Source organism: Cebus imitator, unplaced genomic scaffold (genome assembly GCF_001604975.1).
Source record: "Cebus imitator isolate Cc_AM_T3 unplaced genomic scaffold, Cebus_imitator-1.0 Scaffold418, whole genome shotgun sequence".
NCBI lineage: Eukaryota > Metazoa > Chordata > Mammalia > Primates > Cebidae > Cebus > Cebus imitator.
In genome coordinates, this window is record NW_016107733.1 from 185,018 (window position 1) to 204,325 (window position 19,308).

The 19,308-nt window shown below is 36.8% G+C and overlaps 1 protein-coding gene and 1 long non-coding RNA gene across 8 annotated transcripts in view; one reads left to right on the top strand and one right to left on the bottom strand.

The window, feature by feature from the left end:
* The window catches only part of CEP162 (centrosomal protein 162), a 109,375-nt gene that overhangs the window by 7,468 nt on the left and 82,599 nt on the right, over window positions 1-19,308 (bottom strand). For all 7 annotated transcript variants that reach the window (XM_037731765.1, XM_017509664.2, XM_017509665.2 and 4 more), the window contains 2 exons: window positions 17,512-17,653; window positions 14,368-14,466 (listed from right to left, as the gene is read on the bottom strand). In XM_037731765.1, the coding sequence (XP_037587693.1) occupies window positions 14,368-14,466; window positions 17,512-17,653 (241 nt within the window). The remainder of the gene's footprint in view (window positions 1-14,367; window positions 14,467-17,511; window positions 17,654-19,308) is intronic.
* LOC108289995 lies at window positions 12,212-13,977 on the top strand. The gene is made up of 2 exons (XR_001819383.2): window positions 12,212-12,324; window positions 13,653-13,977. It is a non-coding gene; the product is annotated as an uncharacterized LOC108289995 (long non-coding RNA).

Genomic DNA, 19,308 nt, shown 5'->3' on the forward strand with positions numbered 1-19,308 from the left:
TTGTAAATCTGTTTTAGTTCTTTGTAAATTCTGGATATCAGCCCTTTGTCAGATGGGTAGACTGCAAAATTTTTTTCCCATTCTGTTGGTTGCCGATTCACTCTGATGACTGTTTGTTTTGCTGTGCAGAGGTTGTGGAGTTTGATTAGCTCCCATTTGTCTATTTTGGTTTTTGTTGCCAATGCTTTTGGTGTTTTGGTCATGAAGTCCTTGCCTACACCTATGTCCTGAATGGTTTTGCCTAGATTTTCTTCTAGGGTTTTTATGGCGTTAGGTCTTATGTTTAAGTCTTTAATCCATCTGGAGTTAATTTTAGTGTAAGGTGTCAGGAAGGGGTCCAGATTCTGCTTTCTGCACGTGGCTAGCCAGCTTTCCCAACACCATTTATTAAACAGGGATCCTTTCCCCATTGCTTGTTTTTGTCAGGTTTGTCTAATTTCGGCTGGTTGTAGATATGTTGTGTTGCCTCTGAGGCCTCTGTTCTGTTCCATTGGTCTATATCTCTGTTTTGGTGCCAGTACCATGCTGTTTTGATTACTGTAGCCTTGTACTATAGTTTAAAGTCCAGTAGTGTGATACCTCCCACTTTGTTCTTTTTGCTTAGAATTGACTTGGCTATGCGGGCTCTCTTTTGGTTCCATATGAAGTTGAAGGTGTTTTTTCCAGTTCTGTGAAGAAGGTCATTGGTAGCTTGATGGGGATAGTGTTGAATATGTAAATTACTTTGAGCAGTATGGCCATTTTCATGATATTGATTTTTCCTAACCAGGAACATGGAATGTTTCTCCATCTGTTTGTGTCCTCTCTTATTTCGTTAAGCAGTGGCTTGTAGTTCTCCTTGAAGAGGTCCTTTACGTTCCTTGTTAGTTGTATTCCTAGGTTTTTTATTCTCTGTGTAGCAATTGTGAATGGCAGTTCGTTCTTCATTTGGCTCTCTTTAAGTCTGTTATTGGTGTATAGGAATGCCTGTGATTTTTGCACATTGATTTTGTATCCTGAGACTTTGCTGAAATTGCTTATCAGTTTCAGGAGATTATTGGCTGAGATGATGGGGTCTTCGATATATACAACCATGACGTCTGCGAAGAGAAACAATTTGACTTCCTCCTTTCCTATTTGAATACCCTTTATTTCTTTTTCTTGCCTGATTGCTCTAGCTAGAACTTCTAATACTATATTGAATAGGAGTGGTGAGACAGGGCATCCTTGTCTAGTGCCAGATTTCTAAGGGAATGCTTCCAGTTTTTGCTCATTCAGTATAATATTGGCTGTTGGTTTGTCATAAATAGCTTTTATTATTTTGAGATACGTTCCGTCAATACCTAGTTTATTGAGGGTTTTTAGCATAAAGGGCTGTTGAATTTTGTCAAAGGCCTTCACTGTATTAATTGAGATAATCATGTCATTTTTGTCTTTGGTTCTGTTTATGTGGTGAATTACGTTTATAGACTTGCGTATGTTGAACCAGCCTTGCATCCCTGGGATGAAGCCTACTTGATTATGGTGGATAAGCTTTTTGATGTGCTGTTGCAATTGGCTTGCCAGTATTTTATTGAAGATTTCTGCGTCTATGTTCATCATGGATATCGGCCTGAAGTTTTCTTTTCTTGTTGAGTCTCTGCCGGGTTTTGGTATCAGGATGATGATTGTCTCATAAAATGATTGTGGAAGGATTCCCTCTTTTTGAATTATTTGGAATAGTTTCAGTAGGAATGGTACCAGCTCCTCTTTGTATGTCTGGTAGAATTCAGCTGTGAACCCATCTGGACCTGGGCTTTTTTTGGGTGGTAGGCTCTTAACTGCTGCCTCAACTTCTGACCTTGTTATGGGTCGATTCAGGGTTTCAAATTCTTCCTGGTTTCGGCTTGGGAGGAGGCAAATGTCCAGGAATTTATTCATTACTTCCAGGTTTAGTAGTTTATGTGCGTAGAGTTGTTTTTAATAATCTCTGATGATGGTTTGTATTTCTGTGGAATCTGTGGTGATACCCCCTTTATCGTTTTTTATTGCATCAATTTGGTTATTCTCTCTTTTCTTTTTTATTAATCTGGCTAATGGTCTATTTTGTTGATCTTTTCAAAAAACCAGCTCCTGGATTTATTGATTTTTTGAAGGGTTTTTTTGTGTCTCTATCTCCTTCAGTTCTGCTCTGATCTTAGTTATTTCTTGTCTTCTGCTAGGTTTTGAGTTTTTTTGATCTTGCTCCTCTAGCTTTTTCAATTTTGAAGCTAGGGTGTCAATTTTAGATCTCTCCTTGCTTCTCATGTGGGCACTTCTTGCTATATATTTTCCTCTAGAGACTGCTTTAAATGTGTCCCAGAGATTCTGGTATGTTGTGTCTTTTTTCTCGTTGGTTTCGAAGAACATCTTTATTTCTGCCTTCATTTCACTGTTTAACCAGTCAACATTCAAGAGCCAGTTGTTCAGTTTCCATGAAGCTGTGCGGTTTTGAGTTAATTTCTGTATTCTGAGTTCTAACTCGATTGCCCTGTGGTCTGAGAGACTGTTACGATTTCTGTTCTTTTGCATTTGCTGAGGAGTGATTTACTTACGATTATGTGGTCAATTTTAGAGTAGGTGTGATGTGGTGCTGAGAAGAATGTATATTCTGTGGATTTGGGGTGGAGAGTTCTGTAAATGTCTATTAGGTTTGCTTGGTCCAGGTCTGAGTTCAAGTCCTGGATATCCTTGTTAATTTTCTGTCTGGTTGATCTGTCTAATATTGACTATGGGGTGTTAAAGTCTCCCACTATTATTGTGTGGGAGTCTAAGTCTCTTTGTAAGTCATTAAGAACTTGCCTTATGTATGTGAGTGCTCTTGTACTGGGTGCATATATATTTAGGATCGTTAGCTCTTCTTGTTGCATTGATCCTTTTACCATTATGTAATGTCCCTCTTTGTCTCTTTTGATCTTTGTTGCTTTAAAGTCTATTTTATCAGAAATGAGAATTGCAGCTTCTGCTTTTTTTAGCTCTCCATTTGCTTGGTAAATCTTCCTCCATCCCTTTATTTTGAGCCTTTGTGTATCCTTGCATGTGAGATGGGTTTCCTGGATACAGCACACTGATGGGTTTTTGGCTTTTTATCCAATTTGCCAGTCTGTGTCTTTTGATTGGGCCATTTAGTCCATTTACATTTAGGGTTAATATTGTTATGTGTGAATTTGATACTGCCATTTTGATGCTAGCTGGCTGTTTTGCCCATTAGTTGATGCAGATGCTCTTCCTGTTTGTTATTTTTCCTTCGAACAGGCTCCTTTTCTGCAGGTCTGTTGGAGGTTGCTGTATGTCAACTCCAGGCCCTGTTTGCCTGGGTATCACCAGTAAAGGCTGTAGAACAGCAAAGATTGCTGCATATTCTTTCCTCTAAAAGCTTCATCCCAGAGGGGCACCTGTGAGATGCCAGCCAGAGCTCCCCTGTATGAGGTGTCTGTTGACCCCTGCAGGGAGGTGTCTCCCCACCAGGAGGCACAGGGTTCAGGGACCCATTTGAGGAGGCAGTCTGTCCCTTAGCAGAACTCAAACATTGTGCTGGGAGAATTGCTGCTCTCTTCAGAGCCGGCAGGCAGGAACATTTAAGTCTGCTGAAGCTGTGTCCACAGCCGCCCCCTTCCCTGAGGTGCTCTCGTAAAAGCATATGTTCTTTAATGAATAAAACTGTTATCTTATTAATAGTTTATTTACTAAAGTAAAAGGAGTGCTTCACTCAGGTGATGCCACTTAAAGGTGAGTAAACCTGTTTTTCTACTGGAGAGGACAGATATCGCTGAGTGCTGGCAGAAGGTGGCTCACGTGCTAGAGTTCAATCTGTGCATAGCCCAGAGCCTGCTTCTCAATTTGTCTTTGTTCTCTTACTTGCTGGTGAGTAGCTAATCTTATAGGCTACATATTTCAATTTAAGCGGAACCACAAAATTATTGCTCTGTTTATTACTTTAAATGAGTCTGGGCCCGTGTGGTGGCTCACACCTGTAATCCCAGCACTTTGGGAGGCTGAGGTGGATGGGTCACTTGATGTCAGGAGTTCTAGACCAGCCTGGCCAACATGGTGAAACCCGGTCTCTACTAAAAATATGAAAATTAGCTGGATGTGGTGGCACACCCTTGTAATCCCAGCTACTCAGAGGCTAAGACATAAGAATTGCTTGAACTCAGGAGGAAGAGGTTGCAGTCAGTCGCGATTGTGCCAGTGCACTCCAGCCTGGGCGACAGAGTAAGACTCTGTCTCACACTGTGTCTATGTACTTCTCAATCACGTCATGTGCCTTCATGTTTTGTAATTATTGGCATAAGATTTCCTAGCCACTTTGCTAAAGGAATTTAGAGTACTTACTTAATCCAGAGGGTTTAGATTCGAATTAGGCTAGCACTGAAGGAGATACTGGGCATTCTGTCTTAAGCAGCCATTCCTGCCTTCTTTGCTGAGAAGGCCTTGATATTGTTCAGGTGTTCATGTGATGTTGGGGTAAATTCTGATTAGTTTTACTGTCAGTTTACTGGATAAAAACAACTGATCAGTTATAGCTGTCCAGTTTTTCTTGGCAGTGATTGGTTTAGAGGTGGGCACATGTCTTTGTTTTCTGCTGCTATAACCAAATACCACAGACGTTTATTTGGCTCACAGTTCTGGCATCTGGACAATCTAACTGCATGGCACTGGGATCTGGCAAGGGCCTTCTGCTGCTTTAACCCATGATGGAAGGACAGGAGACTGCATGAGACAGAGAGGGAATGAGAACTGCTGAAAATGCTCTTTTATCATGAGCCCACTCCTGTGATAACTAACCCATTCCTACTCTAACATCATGACTTCATCCATGAGATCAGAGCCATCATGACTTATATTTTAATGGGCCCACCTCTTAATATTACAATGGCAACTGACTTTAAATGTAAGTTTTGGTAGGGACATTTAAATCACAGCAGCATGTGACACAGTTCTGAAGCAAAGGTAGTTAGCTGGAGACATTACAGACTATACGTATCTGATTGTTTTTCTCTCCCATTGGTTAGAATGTTCCTTGAGGACAATGACTTCAGATGTTTCATTACCGTATCCCGAGAAGCATATACTAGGGACTGATACCTGCTCACTAAATATTTATTAAATAAATGAATAAAAAATGCCATGAAGGTCTTATCTAACTTGATAGCTATACAAACTGAGGCTATGAGAGTTTAAAGAAACTAGAAATGGCTAGAAAAAAGTAAAGATCGCTTTTTTCTTCAGCATGAGAAACTAACCTTGAGTTCAGTTACTTTTCTGTCTCTGTTCTACCCTTGATAAAGAATGGACATTGGCTGCACACCAGGTACCTAGGCTTGGGGGACTCTGTATGAACTGAAATACTTCATAGAAAGACAGTTTTGGGCTGTCCTGAGCATGCTGAGTCTTGTAACTAAGCATGTGCCTGTGGGAGCCACTGTGCAAGGATTACTATAAGAGATACTGGTTCTTATGAAGCATGGGGCATTTAAGCTAGCAAGGGAGTAAGACTCACACTTGGCAGGTGGTATGAGTCTTATTCCTTTGCACCTGTGTTGTAACTCGGACAGCTCCTGGACAACTATATGAACTGCTGTGAGAATGACTTGCACTGAAGAGAAATGCCTCATGCTGCCTTGCCAGCCTGCTGTTGTTTCCTGGCCTATATCCAGCATGCCAAGTGCGGCCTTATGGTTGTTGTGTGACTCTAAATGTTTACCTGAACAAGCTACTGAGCCTTACAATGGCGGGTCAAGACTATAAACCCAGATCTTATCATAAACCCTATGATGATTCCACTGTCTGTTCCTAGAACAACAGCTAGCTATAGCATATTTGAGACAAATTACAGTAAGAATTTTGACAATTCTTATGAGTGAGCCATGATAGTCCCTGGGCTCTTATGAGAGGTTAAGTCTTAAGTATTTTCTAAATCTTTTATAAAATATTTATGTAGATTAAAAAAATAAAATCCCACGAATGAAAAAGAATCTATGATCAGTAAAATACATATTCTAATAGGAAAAATATGAAAATAAGCAATAATAGCAACAGTCCTCTTAGTTGTCTGTAGGGACCATGAGTAAAGATTCATGTCCCTTGTCTACGACTGCAGGGTACGAATAAATAAATGATTTTTGTAGTCAATTAGAAGTGGAATAATACATTGAAAAATCTATGATGAACATTAAAACACAAAAGATTAACTTTAGAGTCTTAAAAAGACCAAAGATTTGAAAAATACATTCCTGAGTTAGCATCAACTGAAGAGGTGCTAAATGCTGAATAAGATTTTCACCCCACTGAAGCAGATATAATTTTAAAAGATGTGCTTGAAAATATTTTAGGTAACAAAGGCATGAAACATAATGAAGAGTTTAGAAAAATTTTTTCATATTTTTGTAATTAATATACTCAGTAAGAATCATCTCCAATGATAATAGAGGGCATTTGCTTATAATATAGAATATTATACAGGATACAGCCATTATAAATTAAAAGGCAGGGTGTCATTACCTTTACTCAGGACACTGAGTGCTTTACTTAGCTTTCTAGTAATTAGGCTTAAAAATCATGTGCTGTGGCTTTTCTATTTTCAAATATTTTAGCTATTCTCTAAGAACTGTCTTATTGTATTGCTAAATTAACAATCACGTTAACTAAAACTGACTTCATTCTTTATCTTGCAAACATGTACATATGCTTTATGTCTTTTCCTAAAAACTTTACTTCGGTTCTGAGGTTCTCTAAATTTAGTGCTTATGTTAAAAAAGTTTTGTGTACATCTTAAACATTGAAAAGAATGTACAATGTTGAACTAGCCTTTCAACTACTAGAACAAGATTTTAAAAACTGACACTTGCATAATTGTAGAATGTTTTTACATTGATCTTTGCATAATATAATTGGCTCTATGTTTTGCTTGTGGGACTTAAATCCTTGAATAACAATAAATGGTATATATGCATCAAAGAATAGGATATACAGCTTTCCTGGCTTTTCATACTTTTTAAATCAAATAGATCTCAGACTAATAAAAATGGTAGGTTTCCAGAAAGATTTATTTTTGTAATGACATTGTTATTGGTGATCCAGCATGACTCTATCATGGTGGTTTTACCTTATTAATCAAATTAAACAGCAGTAGTACTGAAGGAAACCAGAATATGTTACCTGAAAATATGTCTTTTTGACATAAAAATTATTTTTGAGCTAAAGCCAATAAGCAGCAGCAAATGGAAGAAAAGCTCTCTATCCTTCTCTTCTGCTTAAAAGTAGGATATAAATTTTCCTTTAGTGAAGAGGACTCTAGATTCTTATCAGCCCAGAGATGGCCCCAGAGGAATCTGCAGTACTCCATGAGTTTCCTGCCATATATATATATTTACAACATTCCCACAGTTTCCCATCTTTGTAGCCTAAAACTGCTTTCCTAGGTCCTGTCTTTAACTACAAATTGATTGTTCTTTGTTGAAGATGGTTTGTAAGCCAGAGTTCTAAGCCACTGTTTTGAGTTACTTTTCATTGACATCTCTTCTGTGATATGTGCTGCACACATTAATAAACTTGTTTTTCTCTTGTTAATCTCTCTTGCTACAGTGGCCTGTCCCAACAAGAACTCGTGGATTGACAAAAATTTTTTTTTCCTTCCTGACAGTTTTTGGCAATGCAGATGGGACTTTCTGGGATACTCATTCACTCTGGAACCTACAGATGAAATCCTAGCAAAACTGGCAGAAGCTGGTAAAAGATAAGAATTCTTACTAACCTCAGCTTTCCCAGATATTTGCCTGTAGTAGCCAGTCAAGAGATGAAGGTGAAATTTTTCCTGGTCCTTCCTTTCCATATTTAGATTGATAGGAGAAAAAAAATTGTAAAACTATTTGAATTTGTGACTCTTGCGGGTTTGGTTTTGGCTACCTATTGGTTATCATCTTTAGCCTCCTTGAAAAGGTCATTATTTTCCATTGTCTTTTGCATCATTTGTCATAAGGAGGAGAATCACAGGGTAGAATACAGACATAGGTCATACAAGCCTGTTGTTCCGAGCACCCTCTCAGGAGGGTGAGTTCACAGTTCTTACTAGACTGGTGTCTGTTTAGACAAACCTTGCTGTAGGTTCCCAATAAGAAAAGGATGAGGTTTACCTTTTGTCTTGATTTACGTCCTGAGAGCTTGGCTTTTATGACTGCTAAGACCACTCTCTCTGGTCTCTGCCAGGTGGGGGCACAAGTGTTGGCTAGTATGAGGCAGCCAGCTGAATAGGGTGAGAACCCAAGACACAAGTGACAAGTGGCATTCTCTTTGTCTGATGGTTCCAGCTGAGGGGAGTTTGTCTTAAGGGATGCCAGTCCATAAGGTGCCTTTGGCATTTCAAACTTTGTTGCTTGGTTTATACTGGGAGTATCTCAGTAGTGCTGGTCTGTTGCCACGGATTAGCAGGTCTGTGACTGGAGGGGTCCCACATTCTATGGGAGGCTTGAAACATCATTCTGACAAAACTATTCTTACTGTCAGCATAGCAATAAAGGTCTTTGTTTTCTTAGGCTATCTTTGGGAGAAACTTTGGATCTTGAGGGAGATTTGATCTTTTGGTAAGCCACAAAAGGCTTCTTGGTTGTTCGTTTTTTGTAGACACAGGGTCTTGCTGTATTACTCAGTGGCACAATCAGCTCACTGAAGCCTTCAACTCCTGGCTTAAGCAGTCTCCCCACCTCAACCTCTCGAGTAGCTGGGACTACAGATGCATGTTAACACCCAAGTTTTTTTTTTTTTTTTTTTTCTTTTTGGTACAGATGATGTCTCACCATATTGCCCAGGCTGGTCTCAAACTCCTGGCCTTGAGCAATCCTCTCACCTTGCTCTCCCAAAATCCTGGGATTTATAGGCGTGAATCATCTTGCCTTACCTGTTTTAAGCCATAAAAAAAAGCTTAGTGGTCTAGAGCAGCAGTTCCCAGCCTTTTTGGTACCAGGGACTGGTTTTGTGGAAGACAATTCTTCCATGGAAGGATGGAGGTTGGTTTTGGGATGATTCAGGTGCATTACATTTATCATTAGATTCTCATAAGCCCACAACCTAGATTTCTTGTGCATGCAGTTCACAATACGGTTCATGCTCCTATGGGAATCTAATGCTGATGTGACAGGAGGCAGAGCTCATGCAGTAATGCTCACTTGACCCACTGCTCATCTCCTGCTGAGTGGTCCAGTTCCTAAAAGGCCAGGGACTGGTACTAGTTTGTGGCCCAGGGGTTGGGATCTCTGCTCTAGAGTCACATTACAATGGGTATACCTTTAAATATTTGAGCTTTTATATCAAAAAATAATTTTTTTTTTGAATTTTAAAGGGAGCATTCATTCTAAACAAACGTCTTACTGGTACTTATAGTAACATAAAATTTAAAAGAGGACATAAAAGAGTAAGTCTAGTCTTAAAAAGAAAAAAAATAAAAGTCAGACTAGACTTAAGACCAAACCTAAAATCCACACCTGCTATAAACTCCTCCTCACCTACCTATAATCTCCTTTACTCCTAGCTGCCTGACTTTGATCTAACAGAAGATCTTCTGATCTCTGGGTCCCTGACTTAAAACCCCTTCCTCAAAATCCAGTCTTATCCTCTGAACAAATTCCTTTAATCCTAAAACTCCTCCAACTTTCCAGGGCTCTATAAATCAACTCCATCAGCTCCAGGCCTTCTCATATTTTGGACCCCTATTACAAAAATATTTCTTTGTACTCCAGGAAAAGAAAAACTTAAAAAAAAAAAAAAAAAACACTGCATCTTTTATAATAGGCGAATATGCCCTAAAACTCCTTCTTGGAGGAAACTTACAGTCCCTCAAGAGATGCAAATCTTACCATGTCTTTGAAATTGAAACATTCAAGGAGTTACCTAAAAGAACCCCCAGATACATTTGAGACTAAAGAAAAAAAGGCAGCGCAGGGGTAGAATAGTTTTTTTGTGTTTTTTAAACACACTGCCATAAAAACTCCTTTACTCAGAATTTAGTCCATCGCCTCCCTCCATAACATTACCTACAAAGGGCAAATGAAAAAATTTAAGTCTACCTCACAAATACTGGTAAAAAGTTTGGCCATCTAAGCAGGTAACCTTAATTTATTGCATCTGCCAAAATACAATTTACATTCAACTATTCTTTTATAAATTAGTGAGTTTTATACTACTGTGCCTGTTTCATGGCTAAAATTTTTAAATGAAAGCTATATAATCTCTGTTTGCATCTGTCTATGTACGTCTAGCATGTGTGTGTATATATAGATATTTTTTCTACCTTTGGATGGTATTGTCAAAAGTAATTCATAAAAGAGCACTATTTAATTGACTTGAATTAAGCCAAATGCTTTTCAAGTTCATGTGTTTCAGGTAAATCTGGTATATGATTAGTTTAATATTATTGATTTAATAAAAATAGACATGCCTTTAGAATTGTCAACAGTAAGTATAATGCAGACATACAACCTTTATTCTACCTGGGTTTACTACTCAAATAAGTTTATCTCTGCTAGATATTTAAAATTATAGACTTAGGAGTTCAGACCCAAATCAAACATGCAAGTCCAAGTACAGTATCCATTATTCCATGTATATTAAGCACAGCAGGAAAAGGAAACATGTATTTAACTTTTGGAAATATGTATTTAACTTTACAGTTCTTGTTTCTGTGCTGCTTGCCTAACATGCATGTGTTGTAAAAATAGTTAACAGGAAAATAAATAAGACAATGATTAGCTGTTTAATGGCTCATGAATTTTCATGAGCAATCCAAGCATAATAGTTAATAACAAGTATATTAAGTAAATATTAGTGGGATAAAATTTATAAACTCTTCAATAATGATTATGTTTTATGTTTGTAAAAAAAAAAAAAAATTAGTTTCCCACATCTCTTTTGTATAACTTACATCCTTAGGGTTTTGCTAAGTTAAATAATAAATATTCATTGAATATCTAGATCATTTCCAAATATACTGAAACATTATGTTTCATAGACTCATGTTGCTGAACATAAGATTATTCACCTTGGCTTTTTAATTTTTACAGAGAAACAAACGATGTTTGGGTCTGTTAATCACCTGTTCTTATTGTCACATTAAAATATGCTTCTAGAAATCATTAAATGATGTTAATCTGCAAAATGTTCGTATATGACAGGTCATGATTGCTTACTTTGTGGTTTTCATAAGAAATTAAGGTTACTATGGATTAAAAGTTTTAATATACATACATTTAAAAGTACTAAAGATGATAAGGTTAACAACTCTGTATGCAAAATATACAAGAAAATAAGATTATATAGTTTTGGTAAGCAAAGTTAGGAATGAAGCTGTGTTTTTGTTAGAGGAAAAAGAATAATTCAATCCGTACTAAAGTAGAATGATAGAGTGTTTTAGAATGAAAAAGGAGAATGAAAGGCAAAAAAATGAACATAGAAAGCTTGAAGAGGGAGAAAGTGAGAATGCATGAATAGTGTGTCCAAGCTGTCTAAAACAGAATACATTTATTATAAGGGTTTTAAAAATGAGCCTTGATATCAAAAGCACAGTGGACAAAACTAGTAATTGGAAAACAACAAAGCTGTCTTGAGCATTGGTCTGCTCTTGGTAAGAGATTATGGAAGACTTTCTTTAAGTTAATCTATATAGAAAGCAAAGATTTTGTGTTTTAGTAAAATAACTTCCTGTGTTTCCTATGGTCTCTATCAGTTCTTTGATTACTTAAGAAAACTGAGTCTTCTCACTATGTGACTTTATTTGCCTTTAGAATCTTTTAATAATTACTAAGTGTTGTTTCATAATAACCTGTGATCCTATCTAACTTTGGGATGTTCCAGACGGCTACAGAAAATCTCAAAAGAATCTGTTTTTTTCTCCTTTTAAAAACAGAGATGTCAAAGTAATTAGGCTTATTTGACATGTTAAACTGCATAGGAGTCATTGTCAAATAAAGACAATGTTTAATCTTCTTTGAGTTATAAATGTTCTAAAAGTTGTACATAATTCCTAAAAATCTGGTATGTCTTGGTATGATGTTACCAGTAATAATTACAGTTAGTATCTTAAAATGTTGTATTGTCATGGAAATAACCAAATTTCCATATCAAGTGCATTATAATGAACTCTTATCAGATGTTTAACCATGGCTAAAGTCTTATCATTCACAGATAGTTAACTGTTTTACCCTGTTACTTTCTTTCCTAAGAGCTTTTGTAAGCAACTATAAATATGAAGTTTTTTTTAATCTTCAAAAAGATTCATGGAAAGGACTCTGACACACACAGGTTTCTGATGACTTCAAGATCATACCACTGGGCCGGGTAAGAATATTTCAGAATTCTAATGAAAAGATTGATTGGTTCATAGAATTGCTAACTCAACATCAAGCAGAACAAGAATTAATTACATGGGACTAAATAACTGATGAAGAATTCTTTTTAGGGCCTTTCTGTTTAAAACACTGCTGATTCTTTAATATTCTGTTTTTCATATTTAAGATAAGTTTTTCTCTTAAGCTATCCATAGCTTAGAGCAATTTGGTAAATGCTTCAATTCTGTTTACAAAAGTATAATTTATCTTTTTTTCCTGGATCACTCCAGAAACCATTAGTGAGTATTCTGATTTTCATAGTGATAATAAGTATTTGCATAAGTTCAGTAAGAATCTGTTCTCTTTGTAACACAACTGGAAACATCAGTTATATTATCAAGGCTTTGACTGGAATGTCTTATTTCAGAATGTGCATAGAATCAGATATAATCAGTTTTAAAAAACACATTGACTTTTTCGTGCCAATACTTGGAAAACACTGGCTTGGTATCTTACATGCATTGTTTCCTTGCAGATGAGTAAGAAATGTCACCTCCTGACAAGCCCAGGAGCGTCAGAATATTTGGAGGATCTTTAGAAAAGAAAGGAATTTACCTGACTCTATAGGTATTGCAGGCAAAATCTGATGGCAAGCCTTTGGCATGCATTCCTAATCTGGGGCGGCCAATAAAGGGCCAATCTTAGAATCCTTATTAAAAGTTCCAGCAAAGCAGACTTATAAAAGAGCTTATATGATTAATCACTCTTCTTGCTACACTTTTATGCAAATAATCAAGCCAAGTTTAATGAGACTAGACTTTTTGAACAAATTGGTCTCACTGTGATTATCTCTGATAGAAATCAGGGTGACTGCAGAGAGAAACACACTGTACTTCATTATAAAATTGTAACGCACCCCTGCAGATAGCAGATTCTAGCCTTGTTCTTTATCTCTGAGGTTTTGTTATTTACCTGTAATCTGGTCTAGATCCTGTATTCTTCTAGTTTCTGTAAGTCTCCAAACTAGTATTTCCAATTTTTCTCCTGGCTTGAAATCACTAAAACATAAAATATTTAACTGCCCTTTTCCTGAAATCCTAATAAGCTGAAGCTGAACAACTTGATATAAACGGCGGAGAGTCACCACAACAGCTCACATATGGACAGTTTTCATGCCTATTGCTGTGTGGGCCACACACTTATAACTACAGACATTCAAACTGCAAAAAATGCTTTGAGCCCAACATCTAGAACTCTTGACTAGCAGCCCTTAGGATTCAGAAATTAGTATACAGACTATTCCTACTATTAACTTTTGTTTTTCTTTTGTTTCCATAGAAATGTCTCTTATTAATTACTAGAGACCGAACTTTGATGAGAACTCACCTACAATATCTCCTGAAATGAGACACAACTGCTTAATTGAATTGACCTTTTTTCAGCATTAATGATTTGATACAGGGCAATGTACTTAAATGTGCTCATTTGTACTTGTTCCAATCTATGTTTTTTTCTTCCTTTGCCAGTCTCTTATCTCACAATCTCTCTCTAATCAAAATATCTTCTTCAAAGTTACCAACATGGAGAGTTCTAAGCCACCATTTGTGTTGCGGTTTCTCCCACATTGTGTGCTGCACATATTACTAAACTTGTTTTTCTCTTATTACTGTGTCTTTTGTTACGGGGTGTGTCTCAACTAAAAACCCATGAGGGTTGAGAAAAAAATTACTTTTCCTCTCTGACAGTACTTAACACAGAAATGGCCATCACTATTCAATTTTGTCTCCTGAAGAAAACAAACAGAAAACCCAAACATCTCCCATCCACCCACAAAATCTCAACAGGAAATAAAAGATAAACAACTTAATGACTTAATATCACCTGGGTAAAACAGATTTTACATAAGCACACTATTAATATTTTCTTGACACGTGACAGATATTATCAGGTTATGTCTATTTGTACATTAGGTAAAAAATTATACATAAATATGAATATGATTGAAATGCCTAAGAAAAACTTATTTTAGCCAAACTATTTGGCTATGTCTTACCTCTTTCTGTAGAATTTCTTCTCGAACTTGAGAAACTACAAGAGACTCTTGTTTACTCTGCAGCTCATTAACTTGACTTTGGAAATGTTTTATAAGTACCTAGGAAATTGTTAGAAGTACTGAGTTAATAATGATCCTCCTTGAAGACTATCTGAAAAATATAAGCAAGCAAACTCATAAAAGGGAACTCTCATATGCTGTTGGTGGGAATGTAAGTTAGTATAACCACTATGGAAAAAACTAGAGAGATTTCTCAAAAAACTAAAAATAGAATTACGTATTATCCAGCAATCCCACTACTGGGTATCTATCCAAAGTTAAGGAAATCTGTATATCAAAGGGATACCTGGCACTTGAATGCTTACTGCAGCACTATTCACAACAGCAAAGATATGGAATCAACCTAAGTTCCCATCAACAGTTGAAAAGAAATGTGACACAGTGGAATACAATTCACCCTTAAATAAGAAGGAAATAATGTCATATGCAGTAAAATGGATGGAACTGAAGGTCATTATGTTAAGAAAGCTAGGCACAGAAAAATACTACATGTTCTCACTTATATATGAGAACTACAAACTTGACTTCATGAACACAGAGAATAGAACAATAGATACCAGAGATGGGAGAAGGGGATTGCGAAGGATGAAAAGAGGTTGGTTATGGGGACACACACAGTTAGATAGATGAATTAAGTTCTAATGTTTGATAACAGACCAGAGTGACTGTACTTAGCAACAATATTATGTGTATTTCAAAGTAACAAAGAAGGCAGGGCTTAAAGTGATACCAAGACATAAAAATCATGAATACTCAAGGTGATGGAAATCCCAATTACCCTCACTTATTACACATTCTTTGCATGTAGCAAACACATGTATCCCATAAACATCTAAATCAATCTCTAAATCATTTTACATATCAATAAAAGGGAGGGAAACAAATATGAACATTTTTCATGACTAGAAAAAGTCCTTTTAAAATAAAGCTCTAAAGTCTATGCATTTGGAAAAAGACAATAATATGTTTATACTATGGTTAACTACGATAGTTTTTATATAAGAACTACTGATTAAAATAACACAAGCCTCACAGTATCTGTGAAATGTCAACCTCCTATTTTTAGGTAAACTGAAATACATGAATAGATACTTCCATCAAGAAACTGGGAGAAATTAGGAAAAATGTATATGTCTTATCTCTAACTCTACTTTTCATCATCAGACTATGCTGATTTCTCTTTAACTCAATTTTACAATATTACATTTATAACTCTGGGAAAATAACATTAATGGCACTATGGCATCATGATACTACCTTTCCCACCTCTCCCAGACTATTCCTTACTACAAAATCATTGATAGAATGCTTATAGTTGCCCTCTGACACCGTATTCCTATCGGAGATAACGCCAGAGAAGTTCTCTGTAAGGCTGTATGGACTGTTACTTTTGAAAGGCACTTTAAGTATTTTTCGTTAAAGTAGTCAAACAGTTCTCTTTTCCTCAGCGATCTGAAGTTAAGTTACAGAGCTCATTACATTTCCCCCTAAATACTTCAAATGCCACCTTTCAGAAGCCAAAGTGGCCAGATCATTTGAAGTCACGAGTTCAAGACCAGTCTGTCTAACATGGTGAAACCCCATCCCTTAGTACTAAAAACACAAAAATTAGCAGGGTGGAGTGGCGCACACCTGTAATCCCAGCTACTCGGGAGGCAGAGGTTGCAGTGAGCCGAGATGGGAGACAGAGCGAGAGACTGTCTTAAACAAACAAAACCTTCAAATGCTTCAACATACATCTCTTTAGAATAAGGGCATTTTTCACAAAACCACAACGTTTTACACCTAAGAAAATTTATAATAATTTTTTAGTATCTAATAGCCAGTTCATATTCAAACTTCCCCAATTTTGGAATTTTTTTTTTTTTTTTTTTGAGACGGAGTTTCACTTTTGTTACCCAGGCTGGAGTGCAATGGCGCGATCTCGGCTCACCGCAACCTCCGCCTCCTGGGTNCCGCAACCTCCGCCTCCTGGGTTCAGGCAATTCTCCTGCCTCAACCTCCTCAGTAGCTGGGATTACAGGCACGCGCCACCATGCCCAGCTAGTGTTTTTGTATTTTTAGTAGAGACGGGGTTTCACCATGTTGACCAGAATGGTCTCGATCTCTTGACCTCGTGATCCACCCGCCTCGGCCTCCCAAAGTGCTGGGATTACAGGCTTGAGCCACCGCGCCCGGCCAATTTTGGAATTTTTTTAAATTAAAATGGTATTAAATAATTATATGTGGTGAGAATTCTTGATGTTTAAGTTTCCTTGAGCTTCTTTCTTAAAATTGAAGCCTACAGACAAGATGAACACAATAAACATGCATGTATTTTTCAACTTGATAAACCAAAAGGTGGCTGATGGATTAAAAAAAAAAGGTGTCTGATTTGCCACCTTTTTCTTGGATACACCATTTGAAAGTAAACTGTAGATAAAAGTCCTATTTTAATGCTATTTTTACAAGCAATTAACAGTACAGAAGACAGGCCACATGGTCATTCTCACAGATATTCTGAGTAGCTATAGCTATCATTCAAAAAGGAAGACACATTTGAGGAAATGCTGATGAGTTGGTAGTACTCCTTACATGAATTTTTAGAAGACTACGCTGAATCAGAGCAAGCAAAAGCTGTATATTCTCTGTTCATTATTTTATCCCAGTTCCTGATGGTCTTTGATCTGAATAATTATTTGTTCAATAAATAAAACATCATGGGGCAGGAAGAATGCCTTAGGATAACTGTCAGCTAGGACTTGGGGACTTGGTTCAACATCCAAGTTCAAGTAGTAGGGTCCCAATCATGTTAGACATATACCTCACAACCTGTGACAACGTATTTAGAGAAAGACTTTTGAGAAGTGTAGGGATAAAACTGTTAAAACATGTATTTACATGGCATAGTTTTAAAGTAGAAAAATTAAATATATGGTAATGGTATTATCTTCTTTAAAAAAAAATCAAGTCAATAATAGTTTTCCATTTCTATCACCAAGCTGAAAAAGTTAACATTTCTAAATTAAACAGTGTTACCTTTAATCTCATTAAAGTCAAAACAAGTTTATTCAAGTCAAAAGATAAAACATATTTGTCACATACCTCTTGAGTTGCTATTTTACGATTTAGTTCGGCTACTTTGGAAGAAGAATTCTCTACTGCATTTTGGCAAAGAAGTTTCTCTATTTCCCTCTGATGAGATGCTTTGAGGGATGCAATGTGTGCTGCACTATCTTCCTTGAACCTACAGAGCAAATGAAAGAAAACCACACATAAAAGTAGCTCTTCAATCTCTAATTCAGAGTTCGCACAAAAACAGTGTAAGAAACCTGGAAATTAAGCAAAGGGAAAAAGGGCACTAATATTAACTGCATTATGATAGATGCTTTGTACATTATCGTCTAAGAGTTCTTGTGAACAGTCCATGAGCTCATTATTATTTATTAAATTTCATAAGGGCAAACTTGATGAAATAGTGACATATCTCTACTTTATCCCCAGCCTGAGGCTACACTTTCTGAGGGAATCTAATGTTCCAAAATAACTGTTTGAATTTAAAGCAAAGCACTTGACATTTGATCTTTGAAGATAAAATCAATTTCTTGCCCAGATGCGTCTTTGGAAAATCACAGCTGTTCCCTTTAGAATCTGCAATGCCTTGTGTCTAAGCAGCATTAACCAATTTTTGATCCATGCATGAGACTCCAGGGCTAGTTGCATGTTGTAAGAATGAGACAATCTTTACATTTATTCTCAGGACATATTATGCTTGTAATATGCAATTAATTAGACTGTAAGTGTGACAGACCATTCATTTGTCTCTGTGATAAAATTTATGTATTCAGAGGCAGTTCAGTAAATGGTAAAATTATAAACAAAGATAGATTTCCTACAGATAAACATTTTCTTTCTTATTGGAAAGACTGAAAATAATAGGATTTAACTTAAAGCATGTATTTTATTAAACTGCTGTTGCTACATCTTAATATGGTACTTCCCAACTATAGACAAATTTATCCATTGCTTATTTCACCATATGAATATTTCTCCATGGAAACAGTGTGAATAGGATCCTAGGAAAAGCATAAAAACCTAAATTAAAGCACATATGATATAACTGAATAATAGTAAAAAGTCTAAATCTGGGACTAGAAAAGTTTATTACTTCTCAGGCCCAGGCTTATCTAAGAAACAGATTGACAATATTAACACATTTTAAATTATGTACAGGAAATTTTATTGGAAAACCTGAATTTTAAATTATTTCCTGGAAAGAATATGATTCTTCTTAAACATAGCTCCATGCTACTATCATAATATTCAGGACTGAAGAAACAAGATTTCCATTTGGTAGCAATATGACTGCCACATGGTAACAACATGACTCAACCACTGCCATGGCTGCCAGTTAATAAGCATTTGTTGGGTGCTTCCCATGCTCATTCTGCTCCTACAGCAGATTGCTGTGAGGATGCAAAAGCAGCACCATCTTACACCAGTTCTCAGGGAACTACAAGGCTGTGTATGATTAATGCTTCCTTAGTACATATTAACAAGTTGTGTAGGAGTTGGGGGTAGGAGAAGGCAATTTCCTGGAAAGTTACAAGAGATGTTTTATGAAAGTAGGACTTGTAACAAGAATGAGCAAAAGGCATAGAAAATGTGACAGATTAGGTAAGTAGAGTAGTATTAGAATAGTTACGGGACTTACATGCCAGGCGAGAAATTTAGTCTTGATATTTAAGCATGTTGGGGAGGGGGGACGATCCAAGATGGCCGTTTAGGAACAGCTCAGGATTGCAGCTCCCAGTGAAAGCGCAGAGGGTGAGTGGACGCCGCGTTGTTATTGCCCACAGACTAGGTAATTCCCAGGTGGAGGTGCTCCACGGTCGCCAGTGC